Raw genomic sequence first — 22698 nt, 5'->3', positions numbered from 1 at the left:
TTGGGACATGAAACTAAAGCAACCCTATCCATTTCTGGAGATTAAATAAAGCGTCATGCAAAACTGCCATCCTTTAGGGGGACACCCACGATGCTAGAGGCGATGCATGAAACTTTACTTCAATCTAATGAGAGAGACCAAGGGATGTGTTGTCACACGTCCCACACCCACATACTATAAACACTCTCTCCATTCACCTTGATATTGATCTATACAAATACCACTCGTAGGGGGACATCCATGGTGCCTCGAGGCTGAGTATAAATCTCATGGTGTGAACTTTAAGGGAGAAACATGAAAAGGATAAAATAAAGTATCATATACCCCATTTTCCTTCCACTTAGTGTTTTACCTAGGGTTAATTAACTTAGAAAATTTCAAATACTGATTTTTAACTAAGTGACTGTTTAATTTGCCCAAAACAAATATTTGTCTTTGGATAGTTAAACAATTTTGATTAAGGTCTATTAAACTCTTTAATAGACTTCAATCAAACTTGCATGCATGTAACAAATTTATCTAATTCACCTTTCCAGGTAGGTTCCTAGGTAGGGGTGCGACGTTTCCGTCATCTTAAGTACCCCAGCCTAGACAGAACCCGCCTTAGACAAAAGGTTCTTTATAGATACATTTATCACATATTTAATATTTTACTAAGAATCAATTTAATCCTATTAAAATGATTAAAAGATTAAACTAAGATTTTTAATCTTATTAGAAATGCGATCTTAGGTCTATCTCAATCATGTTTTAAAACAATTTTAAAAGATGATTATAACCTAAGGTTTGCGTGCAACTCTTAATTATTGATTTTAATTCTAATTTCATTTAGTTATAAAGATTATAAATAAATAAAATAATTAAAACATTCATCGCATGCTTGATATACTTTAATTAATCATAACATTTATAAATTAACCTAAGGTAGTGTCATGCTTCATGCAATCTCAATTCATTACTAACATATATAACAATTATATAATAATGTAATGAACCATAGTATAGCATACATCCATACATTCATTCAACGATATACTATAACAATCACAATATAAATTATGTATGGATATGCTATAAATACATGCATACATATACTATAACATTTATGCTATATGATGCATGAGCATGTTATATAATTTAAATCATGCATATACATACATTATAACACTTATAATATAAAATGATGCATGAATATAAATACATAACCTATGGTGGGTTTTAAAATTATATGACATACAATATGACATATAAGAAAAAAACATACATCACATGTATATTTAAAAGCTAATTATTACAAGAATAAGAGTCAACCAGTTCAAATACAAGCGAACTGGGCCTTGAACCACCCGAATCATACCAACCAGCCACTGAACCAAACCCAAACCGCCTGAAAGGATTGAATCGCGGCTGAACTAGGTGAACCATGAATCGAACCGGACCAAAACTAATTGGTTCTTTCTGCATCGCAGTGTTGCAATGCTGAGAAAGAACACAACGTTGTTCTTCGTCATAGCATTGCAATGCTAGGGCACAACGTTGCAATGCTGCGAGATAGTCCCTTCTAGGCAGTATCGATCTCCATCGAAAATTTGTCGAAAAAAGTCCCATTTTCTCCATATCTGCATCGGAAAAGCCACGAACGATACAAGGACATTCAAATACAGACTCTATTTCTCATAATTATGCACAAAACAGGGACCTTTACAAACCAATTTGTAAAAGAATAAGTCATCAAACTAAGTATCCTATCCAGAAACATCCATTAACAAAATCACATTCATCACAAGGCTATTCATCAGATGAATCATGGACAAAATGCAGAAAGAAAAAACCCACAACACTGTAAAATTTAATTAAAAGAAAAAAATAATTTGGGATCATAACCAATGGCTCTGATACCAATTGAAGGGTCCCATTGAAGGGCCCTTGAGCGGAAGCAGGATCGTCCAAAATCCCATTTTTATAGAGAGAGAAAGTTTATAGAAAAAATCAAACAGATTATGCATCTTAACAAATAAATACAACATGCTCAATAAAAAAAAAGGTTTTAGGGTTTCATGAAACCATACCTTTGACGACTTTCTTCATACAGGAAATCCCTCGATCTGAAAATCACGTACAGAAAGGAAGATGGCTAATTGGACACGACCTTTTGGAGTCTTCGGTATTCTCTGGTGAGAATCCAGGGGGAGTGGACTCTGATAAGTTTGGATTGAGGGAAGGAATGAGAGTTTTGGGATGAAGAGAATGCGGAGAATTCAGAGAATTTTTCTGTCAAAAAACACAACCTTCTCAGTATTTCTGTCTTTCACAGGTTGAAGAAGATCAAATTCCTGAAACCATAAAACCACCCACTTAGGGGAAAGAGTTACAATTCAAATTAAATTAATTTTAAAAAATAAAATTAATTTATTTAAATTATCATTTAATGTATATATAAATATGATAACTAACTTATCATATAATATATATATTAAACTATATGTTATATTAAATATTGTTGTAAATAATTAATTAAACTCTTTAATTAAATTATTCACCATCCGTTAATTGTTGGGCATTTTACTAAAGATCAACAGCTGCACTCTTCGTACTGTAGATATATTTCTATATCCATTGGATATAACCAATCAACAGTATGATGATCCTTCACAAATTGCTCGTAAGTACAACTAGGCCAAAATTATTGTTTTGCCCCTGTAGTTACATTTAACTTGTTAAGTATAATTAATCCCTCTAATGAACAATCGATCATAGTGTAACTATGACTAAACCCCTCTCAGGCCAGGAGAGGGGGTGGCGCCACATTGTTCAAGCCTCGAAATCAGCCCTTAAGGGAGCAATTTATCTACTTACCCCGACCTCAAGGAAGGAGCAAATTCCTTCTTGTGTAGCTATGTTCCCAACTCCCCAATTCGACGAATCCCCAAAATGGTACGCTTATTGAGTTGGCAATCTGGCTAGTCTCTCTCATATAAATCAAAGGACCATCCTCATAGGCAGGAATTCACAACTCACTTAGGATTCAGGTCATGTTACCTATGGTCATCCTTGTGAAATGTAAGTCTCTATTATGAACGACATTATACAATGAGACTAAACATTTTGTGGTCCAATGTTATACAAACTTCTTTGTGTAGAATATCCCCACTCACATATCTACATATGAATGAACAGGATCAGATCATTTGTAGCACTTTACAACAATTATAACACCTACAAAGCAAGTCATACTCGTAGTGTCACCAAGATAAAGTACCCAACCTTATCCATCTACTACAGACCATTTAGGTTATCACTTAAACATGATCTACTCGTATGTCTCTACATACATGTTTAAACTACAAGATAACCTTGAATGTTAGTTTATTGGTTTGTGGTTAATGCAACTAATTTTGAAATAAAACATCATATATTTTATTAAATAGATAATAAGTTTGTACAATATAATTCAAACTATAGAACCCTACAAGATTTAGGACATCAATCCCAACATCTATGACATTAAACAATGCAACCTTCCAGTCGCCAATAAGAAGTTCTAAGTGTATCATGCCTATCGCTTTTGGATACCTTGATTGTACCTTTGAGTTACCAACTTTATTTTTAACAATTCTTCGATGAGGATGCCCAATTGTTTCATAGTCGTCTAGGGCATTATATTGACGGTTGATCCATTGTCGTTGAGAATTTGACAAACTCTCTGTTCTCGAATATATCTCGAGATATACAAAGGTCTATTGTGAAGCTTTGATTCTAGCAATAGATCTTCATTTGAGAAACCTATGGACGTACAACACGAGGCATACACATGCACTATAGAGGTCAGTGCAATAGATTTGTTGAATTCTAGCAATGTGTCGATGAGAGTTGTCTGGGCTACTTGAGGGAGCGATAATAGGTCATCCACACTGAACAATGGTGAGTCTTTTAATTCTTCCCTCGTTTTTTTATAAACTTAGAGGAGTATCCTCTTCTCCTGTCATGTTGACAGCGTGACATGCAATAACCTCTGGCGTTTTCCTCGAATCGCGGCCATAAAAGTTCTCCGGAAGGAAATCTGCTAACGTCACCTGTCGCCTAGGTTGATAGAAGTCCTCATCTTCCTTTTCAATGAGCTTGGGCTTCCTATCTTTCTTTTTTTTTCTTCCTTTTTTGAGTCTTATCCTTCTTCTGTAACTCCGATAGGAGCGCGACTCTTTTTGGGAAGGACTCAGATTTCTCTTCTTTCAACGCGTTACGAGGACCCATCCTTCATCATCGTCACTATCAACGTATTCTTCTCTATTTTGTAAATCTGTCATTTGGATCTCTTGCTGAAATCATACAACCATAGGTTCGAGGGTTCCAAACTGGACTAAACTATCTTTTTCATCATAACATATAATCGATGTTGGAGTGTTCCGAGTTACTGCCACTAGACGTGATTTTTTTGAGCAACCTTGTCTAGATCTAGCTCAATCTTCCTCTCACGAGCCAACCTTAGGATCAACTCCTTTAGCACAAAACATTTTTCTATTGGGTGGCTAATCGCCTAGTGATACTTGTAGTAGTTAGGATCGTCTACCTTCCCTGCTTGTTCTGGTCATTTGCATTCTAGAAGCTAGACAAGTTGCCTTTCTAACAGCTGCTCAAGCATATCTGCAACATCAGAGTCAGGAAATGGATAAAATTTTTCCTTCCTTTCCTTCAAAGTTAGGCAACGTCGCTCGCCTCTATCATCTTTCTTCTCAATTTTCTTCTCTTTTCCTTTCGAAGAAAATTTCAACGAGGTCGTATTAATGACCATTGATTCCTTTACAGTGCCCTTCACAACTGTCGCCCTTTATCTCTTTCTTGTCTTTCTTCATTCAAGGATTAAGAAATCCTTCATTCCCCTATTCGTGATGCTCAACTCCATATCGTGGGCGCGAGTTACCAATTCTTTGAACGTATGGGGCTTTATTCCCTACAAAATGTAGAGAAGTCCCTATTACATACCTTGGGTGCACATTTCTACAACAGATAGTTCAGTGAGTCGGTCTTTATAGTCCAAACTCAAAGCTATCCATCACTTGATATAGTTGATAACTGGCTCCCCTTTTCTTGCTTGGAATTTATCAAATCCATCATGTTGACAGTGCGTTTGGTATTGTAGAAGTGGTTCAGGAATTCTCATTCAAGCTACTCCCAATTGTCGATCACTTCAGGCTCTAAGTCAATGTACCAGTCACCTTTGAGGGTTCTGACAAATTGCTTGATTAGCAGTTCTATTCTAGTTCTTGCATTCTCGTATGTTTCCACAAAGTGGGAATGTGTTGCTTTAGGTTGCCCTTTCCATCGAATTGTTGGAACTTTGGGGGTTGGTATCCATCAGGCATTCTCAAGATGTTAATACTCTAGGTGTATGGCTTGTAATACATAAAAGAAGTTTGAAACAGGGCTCCATACTAAGCCCTTATAGAGGTCATGATCATATCTTGCAGGTTGTTGGACTGACAGAGAGGCAATTGAAGTTGATTGTTGCAATTGATTTTCCTACAACGCGGTCTTTGACGTGGTCTTCCCTTTGTCGTTTTCCTTGACAGTAGGAATTTGGCTTGATTCAGCAGCTTCTCGAGACTACATCTGTTCTCTTAAGGCAACGATCTCGTGATCTCGCTCCTCAATAGCTTTCATCAGAAAATTTATCTTCCTTTCCATTTCTGCCATGACCGCCTCAACTATTACGTCCACCATCATGACAGAAATCACATCTGGGTGTGATCCTCTTTTTTGACTTGGAGGCAGAAGTAGAGTTGTCAAACAAGGGATTTTCCTTGATGACAATCCCGCCTTTAGGAGACGCTGTCATCTATCTTAAGATGTTGTATGCGATGACGGGACCTTACTTTTTCTCTTGGATTACTTCCTTTGAACGACTACAGGTGATAGGTCCCGTGTAGGAGTCGCTTGTAGCAATTGCCTTGAATGCAACTTTCTTTGGTGTCATTGATTTGTTTGGATGTTGAGAGAGAGATGAGAGGTAGAGATGTCCCCCCGGGCGTGCCAATTTGGTCACATGAGATTTCTGAAGAAACTTGTTTCGTGGAGTTGAACTTGAGTTGGTGTTGGTATTGATGTTGATTTGATGCGACGTGGTTCGATCTCTAGTACTTGATCCTCTGATTCTCTCTCAGTTAATTATGTACGCTTGACTTGAAGAAGTAGAGCATGTGATTTTCTTGAAGTTGAAGTCTTGGGAAAGTCCTTGTATCTTTAGGATACTTATGTCTTCAAGGAGTGTGGAATGTAGAATCCTCCCCTCCAAATTAAGGGAGCTCCTCTATTTAAAGAATTCTCTGGTGGGCTTCATGGGCTTGGACTTGGCTGATCCATGGGCCTAGCTCTTGGGCCCAATTAGTTGGACTTACTCATGGTTGATCCATGGGTCTGGCCTTTAGGCCCAATTAGTTGGTTTGAGCATGATTTGATATTTGGGTCCAATTCAACCTATTTTTGGGCTTAGTTGGACTTTAACTCAAATAATAATATCAATTTGGGTCAAATTAATTTTATCAGGTTCAACGATCATGATGAAAACACGTGGTGTCATCGGAATTTGTCTTCAACTTCAATTTGGAACACATGTCAATTCCTAATTGGTACACATGTCAATTCCTAATTGGTCCCAAATTTAATGATTTGGAATTTCGTCATTTATTTAGTAAATGACGTGGCAATTTGCTACTGGTCCAAGCCACAGTCATAAATAGCCTCCTCAAGTTTTCATATTTCAAAACTAGCATATGTTTTGAAAATTCGTTACTATAGTTTTTCTCGGTCCATCTTGTTTGAGATCAACCACCGAGATTTACATAAAATTTTAACTTTTTCTAACTTATTTTTGGCTCTGTTAGTGAAATCTTGAGCACTTAATACCGAGATTTTATCAATTTTCCTAAATATTATGTATTCTTTCTAAATTTTATATCAAATCTTATCTAATTTTTCAAATCTTTCTGCAGAAAACTAAATTTTTCTAAAAATGAGTCAGATTTGGGAGATATAAAGAATTTCGGTATATCTTGAGCAAAATTAACAGTGAAATTATATATATTTGGGATCTCTTGGTAAAATCTCGGGTAGATTAACATCGAGATTCTTTATTTTTTTTTCCCAAATCTTATTTTTTTTATTTACAAAATTTAAAAATCACAATATACTTAAGATCCATATGAAAAATCATAATTGGTAAATTCATTTGGAAATTTGGGAATTCATATGAAAACAAAAATTATGGGTAAAGGTTTGAAAAATTAGGTAAAAATTTGATATAAGATTTGGTAAAAATAATCGAATATAGAGAAAACGGTCCAAAATTATGAAAATAAAATCTTGTTGTTAAACTGTCCAAAATTTCATGGAAAAGACTCAAAACCATTGATAAGCTAGAAAAAATTATTTTTTTTTTAATTAAATTCGTAAATTAGTTTAACGAATTCCTAAAAAGGGTACTAATTTTGAAATATGAAGTTAATAGTGTTATATAACTGGAAAGAGAACTGAGCGCTAAAATCCTTCCCCGACTTAAGCGATAGATATCTGCATAGCGTCACCAAAATCTCCACCATTTTCGCGAACTCAGGTACTCCTACCCTTCTATCCGCCTCTCTTTTCTCTGTTCTTGTATAGTTCTTTCCATTTTCTATGTTGCGCATCTGGACTTTCTTGCCAATGTAATTTTCAGATTGGGTCGCAACCTGTTTGAAGAAATGCCTAACCGAATTACCCAATTAACTTGTTCATACTTTAAACTGACCTAGTTTCTCTGATGTTCTTGTAGAATGGGATTGTTTTCGACTTCATAAGCTGGTTAGTTTGAATAATCTGCAGAGCCTGCTTGTGTAGCTAGAAATTCCCTTATCCAATTTCTATGTGCAGTATTTAAGATGTCAGCCACATTCCCCACATCATCCGTCGTTTCATCTTCTCATTCCAACGAATTTATTAAGGTTTTCTACTTGAAATCAAAAGGGAATGTTTCTTTTGATTCGCACTGCCGAGTTCCATGGAAATTTATGAGAAATATTCAGCCAAGCTTGGGTGACTCATGTATTATGCTGAAATCTACTTCCATAAAGTGTGTGAAACCTACTTATCAATCCCTTTTTGAGGACAATTCCATAATTACTGATTGGGAGGATAAAGGAGACATCGAGGAGATGGGCTCACCTTGGGAAGGAGCAGTTATTTACAAGAGGAACTCATCAGTTTCTCATGTGGAGTATTGCACAACATTAGAGAGGCTTGGATTAGAGAAGCTTTCGACTGATGTCTCGAAATCTAGAGCATCAGCAATGGGTCTTCGCGTAAGGAAGGTTGTGAAAGATTATCCTTTTGGAACTCCTGTTCAAATCTCTGTTGATGTTACAAGGAAAGAAAAGAAGTTGAGGCTTGATGGGATAGTTAAGACTGTGATCACTCTCAATTGTTATAGGTATTCTGATTACAAATTAGCTCCCTTATCACATTTCTATTTTTTTTCTTTTCAATCAGCTAGAGCATACTATACACTGAAATGCTAATCAGTTTTGTTCTCTCAACAGGAATTTTAGTGAATAAGGAAGTTTCTTCTATTCTTGTTTTACATTTGTTTACTACTCGCTTGCTGAACCCTTCTTTCCATAGCTGATTGTTGGTTGGATGGTCAGGTCACTAAGCATTTTTTCTGTATATGCCAAAAACAAGATATATTATTATTCACATCTCTTTTCCTTGACAATTTGTGCTTTAAAAGAAAGACTACATTACAAAAAATATCCTTGAAATTTGTCATTTGTTTAAGACAAACCCTTATTCTTTCAATAGTTGCATTGCTTGACCTTTCCTAAACATTTCAAACCATCCTAAGAAGAGAAATCTTTTAAAATTTCATACAGAAGTTTGAGACCTAGGTCACTTCCACCTGTTTTAGGTCCCAACTTTTGTCCAAAATGTTATAAGATTTCTACTCCAATAGCAGTTTTGAAAGAAAAGATCAAGGTTAATATTGCAACTTTTGAACGAGTAGAGGTACTTTTGAAACAAAGGACAAGGTTTAGGGGTGTTTTTCTATAATTTAACTACAAAAATGGCAACTATACGACCTACTCGAGCTACTCAATGACTGCATTAGATTGCCTTCTAATCGATTTCAACAGTTGACTTGTCACTTACAAGCAAGCCTATCTCACATCAACTGGGTTGAAGTATTTGCTTTCTCAATTTTCCCCTCTTACACCTCCACATCAATCTACTTCTTTGCTTAGCATGTCCATGTAGTTTATCATGGGAAAAACGAATAAAAAACCACATCCGGTGAACATGATGACTGTATGCTCATAAATTTGTTCTGTACCATTTATGCTAATATCAATGAGGTTCGTAATATGCTAATCACTTTGTGTTGCAGGTGTTGTGAACTTGCTCCAGAATGCATTTTCTCAAATTTCTCCATCATACTAAGCGAAGAACCGATCGAAGAACCTGATGTCATAAATATGGGAATCATTAGCGGGCAGGATATGTTCAAGACATATGATGGGAATAGTGATGAAGATGATGAAGAGTTAGTTGATTTGGATGATCAACTCTATTTTCCTCTTATAGAGAAAGAAATAGATATATCAAAGAACATCAGAGACATCTTGCATCTGGAAATTACTATGAATGCGATATGTGATCCAGGATGCAAAGGTATGTGTCTGAATTGTGGTATAAATTTGAATACTGGAAGCTGTAACTGCAGTAAGCAGGCTGTAAAGAAGAATGATTTTGGTCCTCTAGGAAATTTGAAAAAGCAAATGCAGAAAAATTCTAAGATTTGAATGCAAGATCATGTGTTCTATTTGATCAAACCCTTTCTTTCTGAAAAGTCTCTTATCTTGGCTGAGCTCTTTTACCAACCATCTCTTTGTTATCTTATTCGTTTTGCATTTTTAACGTTGGTTAAGTTAGAGCACCTGCAAGATATGTCTATTATTACTCAACCCCCCAAATCTCCACTTTCTATTGGAGTATCTTAATTTTGATTGAATGCATGAATCCTGCACAATGGGAATGAGAGCCAAATTGAGACTTAAAGTATGACTGGAATTCTAGCATGGCTGCTTCTATTAACAACTTTTGTCCTTTAGAATAGGAAGGAATACTGTCATTACAGATTTACAGCTTGAGTTTTCATGGAGATTCACATATGATCCTTATTGCAGTACTATTTTGTTTCAGTGATGAGTACTAAGCCTGTTTACTTACCTTTGAAAATGTAGTTAGCAAGAAGAAATTATTGGTTTTGGAGTTCGGAAATGAGAAGATGGTTCTGGGTATTGGGAGACGACCAATTGAGCCAACAAATACAAAAACATTCAATTAATTTAGATAAGATTACGTACTTTCATATCATAACAAAAAGCTTTGTGGTAATCAATTATGCTATTTGCCACTAAGGATTAGAATATTTGGACAACTACACATACAAAAATTTCTAATGGATAATATGCCATATTAATAATGGGACATCAATAAATGAATAATTTAGTTAACACATAAAAATATAAAAATGGAAATACCAAGAAAAAAAAATGAAAATAGAAATGATGATCGTGAATGAGAGAGAGAAAAAGACACACTATATAATTTATATTATATAATATATAACAAAAAAAACTTGAACATGAAAAAAAAAAAGGGGGTGTGGTTTGTGAAAACAGAGATTGGAAAAAAAAATTATAAAATAATTATGAAATGCCTTGAGTAATAACCGAAATCGTAATTTTACGAAAGTTAACCTAACCGTCCACCAACATGGCAAGTAGCGTACTTCGATAATGAATTCGAGATGCACAAAAATATGGGCAATAAATCAAAATATCGTCAATATTTTCGATATATCTCGATTTTTTGATGGTTTTATATAAAAACAATGTTAACCCTTAATTTCTCTATTTGTATGTCCATTTTGACAATATTTCAATGACAATTCAGCGATTTTCTCATCCTTACTGATAAATGTTTATAAGTGTATATAAATATTTATCACTGATATGACGTTTTGCTATATTTATAAATTTGGTTTATTTTACTATATTTGAAAATAATCTAAATAATATGAATTTACATGCATGATGACCTAAAAACTAATATTTAGATGAAATGTGATGAGTTTTTCCAATTGATTTTTTTTTTCTAACCTTTTGTTGGTGTGACCAAATCTTATTATTTTTTTTACAATTTTTTTTTTCTCTTTTCTCTAGCTCCCACTCTCCTCCCTCTTGCTCCCTCACCCATCACACTCCAAAATGAATATTGAAAAATGTTTGCTGTTTCCTCTTTGTTTTGGTCAATTGTTAATAATTTGGGATCTTGACCTAGATATGTTATTGGCATTTCCATTAACATTTCTATAAAATAGAGACTTTAGCATTTCAGTATTTTAAATCTTGGTGTAGAATGCTTATGAAACACTATTTTGTGAAAGTTTTGAATTTTCTTCTAAATATGTAATTTTGTTCTTCTTTATCACATCTTCAACCCATATTATATTAGGTTAAAATTCAAAATAATTAAAGGAAAATTATTTTAAATGACAAAACTGTTAAAAATATTTACAATCAATAGCAAAATATCACAGTATATCCGTGATAGACCGCAATAGACTACTATTTGTGTCTATCTGTGTTATGATAGACATAGATAGTAGTTTATCATTGTCTATTGCGGTTTATCACAGATAGACGGTGATATTTTGCTATTATTCGTACATACGTTGGGTTCATTTTCCTATATTTGAGAACAACCCATAATTAAACATAATTTATTAATTAAATGCAACGACAAAGATATTAAAGTAATATTGTATTTTACATTTTATTAAGTGAAGAAATTAAAATAGAGATTTTGAAAATACAAAAACCAGACATAATTGAAAGTACATGTTAAATATCATCCAAAATTATCCTTCTAACGCTTGCCTGTGGTAAATATCATCCAAAATATCATCCATAATTGAAAGTACATGTTAAATATCCCCCAAGCCCCATTCATCGTTGGTATCATTGTAGTGTCTCAAATTAACATGTGCTATAAATTATAGAGTAACAAAAGAAGCTTTGTTAGTTTGGAATGAGGTCATCTTCAAGCCACAATAGTAATGTAATCTCAATCACATTTTTTAGCTGGGATGTTCGATTAGCTTGGTTCTCAAAAAATCGAACTTTCGGACAATGTTCAATTTTCTTGAAACAACACACAAAGTTCATGTCGGTCTCAGCTCAAAACCAATCCGAAGTCAAACTGATTAGGCTCTCTAGGATGGGGAAAATTTTCTTTCATTAGGAATTTCAAGTTCTTACATTCTTTGCCTTTTGGAACCAAAGAGGCTAAGCTAAGAACATCAATTACATATACAGAACAAAAGAACAAAAATGTTTCTCTGAAGCATTGTCATCAAGATTCAGCTGACCTGTTGAGAAAGGAGGACAAGCAGCCCTTGGGGACCGAGCAATATCTCGTTGAGGAAACTAACCAATCCAAACCACACGACAGGTGTTACGTCAACTCCGCCGAGAGGAGGTATCACCTTCCTTGTTGCAATTAGAAGTGGTTCAGTGGGGGCATAAGCTATAACATATGGAAACTTCCCCACAGGCAACTTAGGATACCAAGACATTACTATTCTCGCAATAAACAAAAATGAAAACGCCGAGAGAAACGGCCCCAGAAAGCCGATGGCAAGCTTTGCCATTCCTGGGTCGAGGTCGGCCAAGGCCACATTGTTCATGAAATCAGAGGCAGACATTGATGCATCTTGCAAGGCAAAGGGGATAGTCCTTGCAGCTTCATATGCAGCAGCTGGCTTTAATGGAGCAGTGGCATAGGCCAGTGACAGATGAAGCTTGGAAGTGGTGAAAGAATCCAACATAGATGAGCTACATTTGGTTGCTTGGAATCTGCAGTTTGGATTTCTTTGAGGATGGTACTTGAAACCTCTCTGTCCAAAGAAACAAAGTAATAAATCTAAACATTTGAGCATTCAATGCAATCGACAACATGGATTGGACAGAGACCAAATACTAAATCAAAAGCTTGTAATAATGTGTTTTGAACGACTTTTTAAGTGCTTAAAAAAGAGATTTTAAGCACTTGCAAAGTAATTTCAAATACACGTGATTCTGAAAACTTTTTACTTAAACAATGATACAACACTAACTAGAACTAATGAGTTCTGATTTAACACGAGGAGAATAGGCCAACGATACGGTGAAAAAGTTCGACAGAATGAGTGGAATACAGCTTAAAATAAAGGCCAACAACATGGGGAGAAGGGTCGCTTTTTATGACTTGATGGGGTGTGTGCGATCTTATGAGCTTTGGTGGGGTGAGTGGACTTCTAGGATTTTTAGAGAAGAGGAAATTGACCCTAGTAAGGTTTGGTATCTTGTTTGCTTTCATGTTTTTTTGTGGGCTTCAATTTTGAAAATCTTTTGTAACTAATCTATAGGCGTTATTTTGCATATCTGGAGTCTCTTTCTACAAAGGGAGTCCTTTTTGTGACTTGTTTCCAATAAAAAACATTCTATGTTTAAAAAAGTAGTTTTAAGTGCAAAAAAAAGTGTTTTTTTATAAAAATTTTAAGGACTTGGAAAGGCAAAACAAGACCTAAATCTTTTTCATCCATCCACCATTGTTTTATTTAGCTAGCTCATTCGTTATGCTGGAATCGTATAGTAATGGTCTTAATCACAAGAAGTAAGAACATAATTTGAATTTGCTAAACTATAAAATATACCCTTGAATTTTGCCGTTTGTTCTAAATATACCTTTCTTTCAAATGTTGCAATATTAACCTTAACCTTTAATAAATATTTCAAACTATCGTTGGAGCAGAAATTCAAAAGAAGTTTGGATGCAAATTAGGACCTATAACATGTGTGACAATGAACTGAAACGGTGTGATTCAAGTCCAGTATACTCCTACAACGTTCCAGGTCTCAATCATCGTTCAACATTGTAAGAAAAATTTTAAGAGATGCTTGTCCAACTGAACAAATCAGAACCCTCCATTCAAAAACCACAAACAGAGAGTAGTAAAGGAAAAAGAAATGAACAGAAACAACAAAATCGAGAGCAGAGGAGACAGTGTAGGAGGTGAATACATACAGAGAAGCTTGAATTTCCATAGTTGGGAATCAAAGGGGACGATCCTATACTTAAATCACAAGGATTAAGTAAAAACTAAAAAAAAACCCCATTTCAACGGGAAATGGAATCGTAATAAAACAAGGAGAAAGAAAGAAGAACCTATTACTCGAATGCAGCTGAGAGAGGAGCAGGCGGCGGCGGTGTCGGCGGCCATGGCTTTCGCAGAGGAGCTCCGGTGGAGGAAGAAGGAGAAGGTTATCCCTTTATCATCAATGGGCCAAATTGGGTTTGGGAAGGAGATTTGAAAATGAAAATGAAACTCGGACACCCATTAAAATGGAGGATTCATGATTCGATTGTCACGGTTGTCGTTGGCCGGTTCAACCCGGTTTAATTGATGCCGGCCTAATCTCTCTCTTTTTTTTTCTTTTTTTAATTATTTTTATTATTTTCATTATTATTATTATTATTATTATTATTATTATTATTATCAAATTCAACAAGTTCATGAGTTTTGTTTAATTTGTTGGATTAATTTTTGAGATAGGAGAAGTATTTGAGATGCAATTAAAAATTTAATAACTTGAATGAGAGAAATTCTAATACTCTACTTTCTTTTTATCTTAAATGGTATTTTCATTACTTATATCTTGTGATATTGTTTCGTAGTTTCTTTTGCTACTTTGTCTAAAGAAAAAGATTACGTGACAAAAGTAAAGGTTCGAATGAAATTTAGGAATAAAATAGTTTAAGATAGATTTTTATTGTATTACTTTCTGGCTATTTTTATTATTGAGCTTTTAGGATAATATATGTTTTCATATAAATTAAAAGTGAGGAAAATATGAAATGAAGAATTATTTATATTTAAGATAAATGATAACAATTTTACGTAGACATATATATCTATTCGATAAATCTTTGAGAAGGGGAAGAATTTATTAAATGTAGGTTGACCAAATAATATTTAGGATCTTTTGTTACCTCAAAATGTAGTTCGTGGTTGAGTCATTTCACATGTTTGGAGTAGAAAACTTGACCTAAATAAGAGCAAGAACTCTCAAGTTGCTAGCAATAACAACAAACCAAATATAATGAACAATTATTTGAAGAGATGTAAGTTCAAGCAAGACTTTCTTTGAGAGAGATTTGTGGAGATATATGACCATAACTCAAGATCGATTAGATAGAAAAATAAACTTTAGTAAATAAATGAGAACGATACCTATTCAAGTATCATAATCAATAATCTTTCAAAAGTTCAAATGTCTCACTCTGTATTAAAAATTTGGTTAAATTATAAAAACGTCCCGAACTTTACACTTTATGCTAACAATGCCTTTGAAGTTTCAAAAGTTTCAAAAATACCTCTAAATTTTCAAAAAGAGTTAAAAAAAAAAAACTATCATTGCTGTTAGTTTTGGATGGAAACCGTTAAATTAAGTTTCCTGAACTTTCAAAAGGTTTAAAAAATACTCTTAATTTAGTAAAAATTCAAAAATACCTATACCATTAGTATTTGAATAAAAACCGTTAATTCCTCGTGACAATAATGACTTTAAAAATTAAAAACAAAAAACAAAAAATAAAAAATAAAAATAAAAAGTTCGAAAAGAAATTTTTTTAAAATAAATTATATAGACATCCTCAATTTTTTTTTTCATATAGGTACTCTCATATTTCTCTTAATTTTCTAATTCCTAGCCTACACGAATTTTCTCAATAACCAAAATAAAAACTAAAATTTTAGGTTAAAATATAAAGTACCACAAAATTTCACAAAATTCCAAAATTAAAATCTCCTCTTGAAACATACCAAAATAGCAAAGAGTCAAATAAAAAAAAGTATTTGACTATTTATCGTATATATAGATACTCTCATTTTTCTTAAATTTTCAATTCTTAGCTTATACCAATTTTCTCAATAACCAAAACATACCAAAACGTTGTGATGTTGAAGGCCCCCTCACGAAGTGTCTTGGAGAGAAAATTAGAAGGATGTCTCTTCATGTGCGCGTATCAAATGGAGAACGTTGCGGCACTACAGGGGGGCAACACTACAACACTTACTTAGCCGACTATCTCTGTGAATGGTACGAGGCACAGGTGTTGTAGCGCTTGCGTAACGTCGTGCCTCCCCTTGCTTGATTTCACCGTTTTGTCTATCTCGTTACTTGTTAATTGCTCTATTTAAGCCCGAATTACATCCAAAACATCCCGACAAGCTTCTTTTGCAAGATAGTCTATCTAGGAACTAAAATAAATATTAAATTCCTAAGAACCAACACAATTTAGGCTGATGGTTTTTTTATTTAACTATTTATCATTTTGGTATGTTTCAAGAGGAGATTTTGATTTTGGAATTTTGTGAAATTTTGTGAAATTTTGTGGTACTTTAGGTTTTAGATTAAAATTTTGGTTTTTATTTTAGTTGTTGAGAAAATTGGTGTAAGCTAAGAATTGAAAAATTAAGAGAAATATGAGACTACCTATATGAACAAAATGAGGGTATCTATATAATTTATTTTAAAATTGATTCTTTTTCGAACATAAGAAAACTTTAAACAAATTGATCATTAGAAGTATTTTTTTATTTTTAAAAAAAATTTTAAAGTCATTTTTGTCATGGGGAATTAACAATTTTTTTTGTTCAAATACTAATGGTGGAGGTATTTTTGAACTTTTATTAAGTTAAGGGTATTTTTGAAACGTTTTGAAAGTACAAGGGTATTTTTGAAACTTTTTGAAAGTACAAGGGTATTTTGAAACAAAACTTTAACGGTTTTAATTCAAAACTAACGACAATGATATTTTGTAAACTCTTTTTTGAAAGTTTAAGAGTATTTTTGAAACTTTAGGTGCATTTTTTCCCAAAGTGTAAAGTTTATGGACATTTTTTTATAATTTAACCTAAAAAAAAAATTCTTCTAAAGTCTCATTTGATTAAGCATTTGCTATTTAAAAAGTGTGCCTGTTTACAAAAATAAGTCGTTGAAAATTACTTTTTTTTTTTTTTTTTTTTTTTTTTTTTAACATTTGGATTGGTTTCTAAAACATTCCAAAAAAGTTAATAACAAACCAAGAAATCAATGGATAAAAGTAGTATTTATAACTTTTAATTTAGAGTATTTCTCATTTTCTAAATACCCTTTTAAAAAGTCTTCAAATGTACTAGAAACCTTGCTTTGTAAATGGGCATGATCACTTTACAAGCAACGAACTTGATACACTTTTGAGAACCTTCAAAGTTTATTTTTTTAAAAGATCTCCAATTTAAGCTCCCAGGGGACATCAACTACCTCCTCACTTCTCCTTGCCTAACGGCCAACCGATCATATCAATGTCATCCGACCAAGAAAAATCAAGCTTTCACCCCAAGATACCAGCAACCAACAAGAAGCACATCATAACGCGTATCATCGAAAACGACGGCGTACCGCGGATGGCTGCGTGGGGTGGAGCCTTCGCTTTCGCTTGTTCACTCGTATTAGCTTCTACATTCAAGAGGAGCAAGAAGATCATATCCCCGAAAAGGCCGAGTCAAGACGGTGATTCGGATCTTGATGTCGGTGATGACGATAAAGCTCGACGAATGGAAGGACTGCAACTTCTTCTTCAGTCTTCATCAACTGATATCATCAATCGTTCATGGTTAGAACTACAAGCTCCATATTTCCTTTGTTGTGTGAAATGTGTGTACATTTCTTCCCTTTAACTCAAACTTTTTAGAATGTTGGAAGAGTTAGATAATTAACATCCTACTTATATTTTATTTAGTTATTTAATATATTTTGGGGAAATTTTGATTTATATACTTTATACTTTGTGGGTTAAATCAATTAAAGCCCATCTAAATTAATAATTGTATGTGATACTTCATAAATGTTTTCACTTTATTTCATTGAAAATAAACTACATAAAAAAATATTTAATTTTCTTCGCCCAAAATCCAACCAAAGTAAAAAAGAAAAAAAAAATGATGTAATTCTATGAAAAGACTACTCTTATGCTTAATATTCACTTATTTCTAGTATTAATTCCATCTTAGAGAAGTTTTAAACATGTGTGAGAATTATACATGCATAAAGAAATACTAATAGAGGATCATCCAAATTGATTTTATTTATGGTAGTTTATGGTTTAATTGATATATAACTTTTTTTAGTATAACTTGGGATGAGAGGATTTGAATCACGAATCTCTTGATATTCAACACATATAGATGTCAATTAAGAATTAAGCTCTGGTTGGCAATTGACATATAACTATTAGTTTGGTATTTTGATTTTTTTCGTATAATAAAGTTGGGAAGATCCAAACCGCAGATCTCTTGATATCTTAATTGATTTTTTTTTTTTTGACAATATTAATTGATTCAACTTTAGGGCCTTAATTAAATAGATTTTTATTTCTCATATTTTTTTAGTTCAACAGTTTGGAGGGAGTGGTTTAAACTTTACTTTTTTCTAGCTAGCAAATTCTATTAGTTCATAACTTTATAAGTAACTATCCGTTAGAGCATATAATAATTTGGTGGGTAACTAAACTTTTACTATGATGGTTGAATCTCATGTTACCTTATAATTGTCGAACTATATAAACAATATCTATATTGTAATAATAATCATTCATTTTTATTGTTACTTATGTATGATATTATTTTGTAGCCACACAACGTCGAATATGTCAGTGAAATATACTTCAATAGAAGACTCGAAAGAAGAAAATCGACCTCTAATGACGGAACACATCTTAGAAAAGAAAAAGGAAGAAAATATTGTAGTTGTTATTTATGAAGAAGGAGAGTACCCAAATTCAGAAGAATTTATAGAAAACGAAATCCAAAAATATGAAGAAAGCTCAAAAGTTACAAAAAGTTTTCCATCTGCAGAATTTGATGATACTTGGCTCGAAGAGTGGACGTATAGACCATCAACATCATCTTCTTCGTCTTCGTCCTCGTCATCGTCAGAGGAAACTTCATTTAGTATTGGAGTTTTTTCACAAGAGATCGATGGAGATGACAAAAGTATGGATATCGTTATATATATTGATGACGACAATGAGAATGGTGAAGACGAACAATTTCAGAGGGTTTGATATATTGAAGAATCTTGATTCAAATTTGTGTTCATATGTAAAAGATACTATTTTGATCTCGTTTTTATATTGGTTTGTTTTAGTTCATTTTAGTTTTTATATTTTGAAAATATTCAAATTTAAATAATTTAGTCCCTATAATATTTTCAATGAATCTTAATAACCGTGATCCTACCAGTAGGAAAAGATTGATGAAATAAATACCAAAAGTTTACTTTTATTTTTGGTACAACAATGGATACAGAAATTCGAACCGCAAACCTCTTGAAGGTCACTAATACATCCATATGGTTTAACTTAGGAGATGTTTGACTCACTAACATGAGTTGATTTGAGTTGGTATTATATAATACCAACTCAATGTTCCCCACCAACTCTAAATGTTGGTGGAGTTGAGTTGGTATATTTTACCAACTCACTCCAACTCTTCCTTCTTCCAATATTTTCAATGGTTCCATCCATCAGCCACTATCGATGACTATTACTATCACGCCCCGAGAACTAACTCCGGACTTCGACAATCACCTCGGATGATAACTCCAACGACCAACTTTAGACTCCGATAACTACATCTGATGACAACTTCGTGCTAGGATTTATGTCCTAAATCTTACAGTCTGTGTAAATTTGAAAACAAATTATTAATAAATAAATAAAGTGTTTATTTAATTAATAAAGTATTCTTACTTTATTTTGCATTATTCAAAATTTCATAAACTAAGATCCAAAGTTATTCATTGTAACTTAAACAGTCTGTAGTTGACATACAATTAGATCGACTTCAAGGAATAACCTGAAAGGTCTATAGTATATGGATAAGGTTGGGTACCTTATCCTGGTAACACCACAGATACGACTCACTTTGTAAATGTTATAACAGTTGTAAGTGCTACAGACGATTTGATTCAAATCACTCATGTGATGACATGCAAGTGGAGTATCCTATACAATGAATCTATATAAGATTGACCCACGAAATATAATCTCTATTTGTAGCACCGTTAATCGAATAGATTTATATTTCAAATGATAACCATATAACTCGATCTTAATTCTGAGTCAGTTATGAACTCCTATTCTTTGATTTGTATGGGTGAGAGTGACCTTAGCCGACTAAATATGCCTACCATTTTGAGAATGATATCGAGTGAGGAGTTGAGAACGTAGATTCACGAGATGAAATTCACTCTTTTCCGACTTTAGGGAAAGTAGACATATTGCTCCCTTAAGTGCTAACTCCAAGGCTTATATTAAAACTATATGTTATTAAAACTTTGTGTCTATTTGATATGAATAAGATTTATATTAAAACTATATGTTATGTGAGAAATGTTAGAATATGGTTGAAAATAATTCAATTAAATATTGGATATTTAATTAACTGGTTGTAATTTAATTTAATTTAATTAATAATTTAATTCATTTTCACCCCCGGTATGGTGTACATAGGTTGGGTTGTAATAGATATCATATAGATATGTAAGAATTGAGTTTTTTTTTTTTTTGAGATTTTAGTTATTAAATATATGTTGTGCATAAATTTAAGTATTTTAAATTAAGAAGAAAACAAATAATACCCCGATAACCCATCCAACCCAACCTATGTACACCATACCGGCAACACCTCTGACAACAAATTTCGATGACCAACTCCGACAACCACGTTCGTAAGCTTCAATAACCACCTTCGACTACAAACTCTGACGAAGGTCCTTCGATGACCATCTTCGAGCAAGCAACTCCGATGACCAACTAGGAGCTTCGACAACCACTTCCAACGATAAACTTTGACAACAAACTTTAATACCACCTTCATGTACCCAACTTCAGGCTTTAATGACCACCTCCAGCTACAAACTTTGGCGAAAATCATCTTCGATAATCAACTTCGGCGATCACCTTACCGCGACAAACTCCAGGCTACAAAAACTGCCTCTAATGACCAACTCCAATACCCCCTTCATGCAACCAACTTTAGGCTCCGACAACCACCTCTGACTATAAACTCCAGCGAAAATCATCTTCAATAATCAACTTCGACAACCACTTCTAACAATTATAAGACTGATGACTGTTAAAATTTTGCTATAGAATTTTTGATTATATAAATAATAGTATTTCTACATTAAGTGCAATATTTATATGTAAAAATTTATAAAAGATGTTTTTATTTAATTAAATTCATATATCAAATGAATGTTTAGAATATTTTAACGAAAAGTATGTATGTAATTGAAAAGTATGTAATATATAACAAATCATAGAATAAAATTTTTCCCTAAATTTCTAGAAAAAATTAGTAAAAAATGAAGATTTCTTTTCTGATGATCCTCCAAATTCGGAGGAATTGAATGTGAAATTGTTGAAGAAATGTGATAACAATTCATTGGTTGCTAAGATCATAAGAGAGATTCAATTAAAAAAAATCATGACAGAGTAAAATATACTGAGCAACAATAGAAGAAGAAGAAAAAGAAGATGAGAATGAAATTCATGAAAAAAAATTAGGTACCAAAAGTTTTGATTTCGCTTTGGTTTGTCATTTTATTTAATCATATTTCTACAAGAAATGTGATGGATTAATTTGTTTATTACCCAAAAAAGAAAGAAAGAAAGAAAGAAAAACTTTAAAAATTAAAAGAAAAAATTGCAATCTATATTTTATTCAAACAAAGATGGGTATAATTATTGAACAAAAAAGTTTTGAAACAAAAACAACAATCAGAAAAGCAGATTATTTAGAGTTCAAAAACTGCACCAGATATTCTGACATATGAACTCAACTCTGCATCCCAAGCACAGACATATGAACTCAAACTCAGATCAAATAACTCTATACCCCAAACACAAATATATGAACTTCATAGATATATAAACTCTATAGATATATGAACTCTCCAGACATTCTATTTCAACTCAGCGCTCCTAACAGCCCTTTAAAATTTTGGTTTATGTTTGTTTGCTAAGATAATTGGTATATGAATTGGATAAATGAGAGAAAAATGAGGGTATCCATACGAAAAAATGTGTTAGTACATTTATAAGTTGTTTTAAAATTAGTTTTTCTTTTCCAACCCAACATATCTGTAAAGAAATTACTATACTAACAGTAGTAGAAGTATTTTAAAACTTTTTTTATAAGGTTAAGAGTATTACTATGAAACTTTTGGAGAGTTCAGTGATATTTTTATGAAACAAGTTACTAATGCTTTCTGTCCATATACTAATTAACGATAAGGGTAATTTTGAACATTTTTTAAAGTTTAGAGGTATTATATTATTATTGAAACATTTGAAAATTCAAGGTTATTTTTGAAATAAAGTACTAATAGTTTTCATCCAAAACTAATTGTTAGAGTATTTTCAGACTTTTTTCTTTAAAGTTTAATGGCAATATTAAACATTTTTGTAAGTTCAGAGGCATTTTCAATAATTTGGCATTGTTATTATTATTTTAAA

At 33.0% G+C, this 22698-nt stretch overlaps 3 protein-coding genes across 4 annotated transcripts; 2 read left to right on the top strand and 1 right to left on the bottom strand.

Moving 5' to 3' along the window:
* The first annotated feature begins 7477 nt into the window (after positions 1-7477).
* Positions 7478-9833, top strand: LOC120085192 (large ribosomal RNA subunit accumulation protein YCED homolog 1, chloroplastic-like). The gene is made up of 3 exons (XM_039041080.1): positions 7478-7606; positions 7805-8458; positions 9413-9833. Exons 2-3 carry the CDS (start codon positions 7911-7913, stop codon positions 9825-9827), a joined length of 963 nt encoding a protein of 320 aa, XP_038897008.1. The 5' UTR covers positions 7478-7606; positions 7805-7910; the 3' UTR covers positions 9828-9833.
* Positions 9834-12310: 2477 nt separating this feature from the next.
* CCB3 (cofactor assembly, complex C (B6F)) lies at positions 12311-14463 on the bottom strand. Of its 2 annotated transcripts, XM_039040254.2 has the most exons (3): positions 14299-14443; positions 14158-14201; positions 12311-12988 (listed from the first exon to the last, which is right to left on the bottom strand). In XM_039040254.2, exons 1-3 carry the CDS (start codon positions 14351-14353, stop codon positions 12452-12454), a joined length of 636 nt encoding a protein of 211 aa, XP_038896182.1. In that variant the 5' UTR covers positions 14354-14443; the 3' UTR covers positions 12311-12451. The 2 variants fall into 2 exon arrangements, with proteins under 2 accessions (XP_038896182.1, XP_038896183.1); XM_039040255.2 differs by lacking the exon at positions 14158-14201 and having other exon boundaries at positions 14306-14463.
* A 2965-nt stretch (positions 14464-17428) lies between these two features.
* On the top strand, positions 17429-19468 carry LOC120086891 (uncharacterized). The gene is made up of 2 exons (XM_039043706.2): positions 17429-17790; positions 18807-19468. Exons 1-2 carry the CDS (start codon positions 17480-17482, stop codon positions 19237-19239), a joined length of 744 nt encoding a protein of 247 aa, XP_038899634.1. The 5' UTR covers positions 17429-17479; the 3' UTR covers positions 19240-19468.
* Positions 19469-22698: the final 3230 nt, after the last annotated feature.

The sequence above is a fragment of the Benincasa hispida genome, chromosome 9 (assembly GCF_027475165.1).
Source record: "Benincasa hispida cultivar pf3 chromosome 9, pf3_genome.v1.1, whole genome shotgun sequence".
NCBI lineage: Eukaryota > Viridiplantae > Streptophyta > Magnoliopsida > Cucurbitales > Cucurbitaceae > Benincasa > Benincasa hispida.
This window is presented reverse-complemented; position numbering and strand designations above follow the sequence as displayed.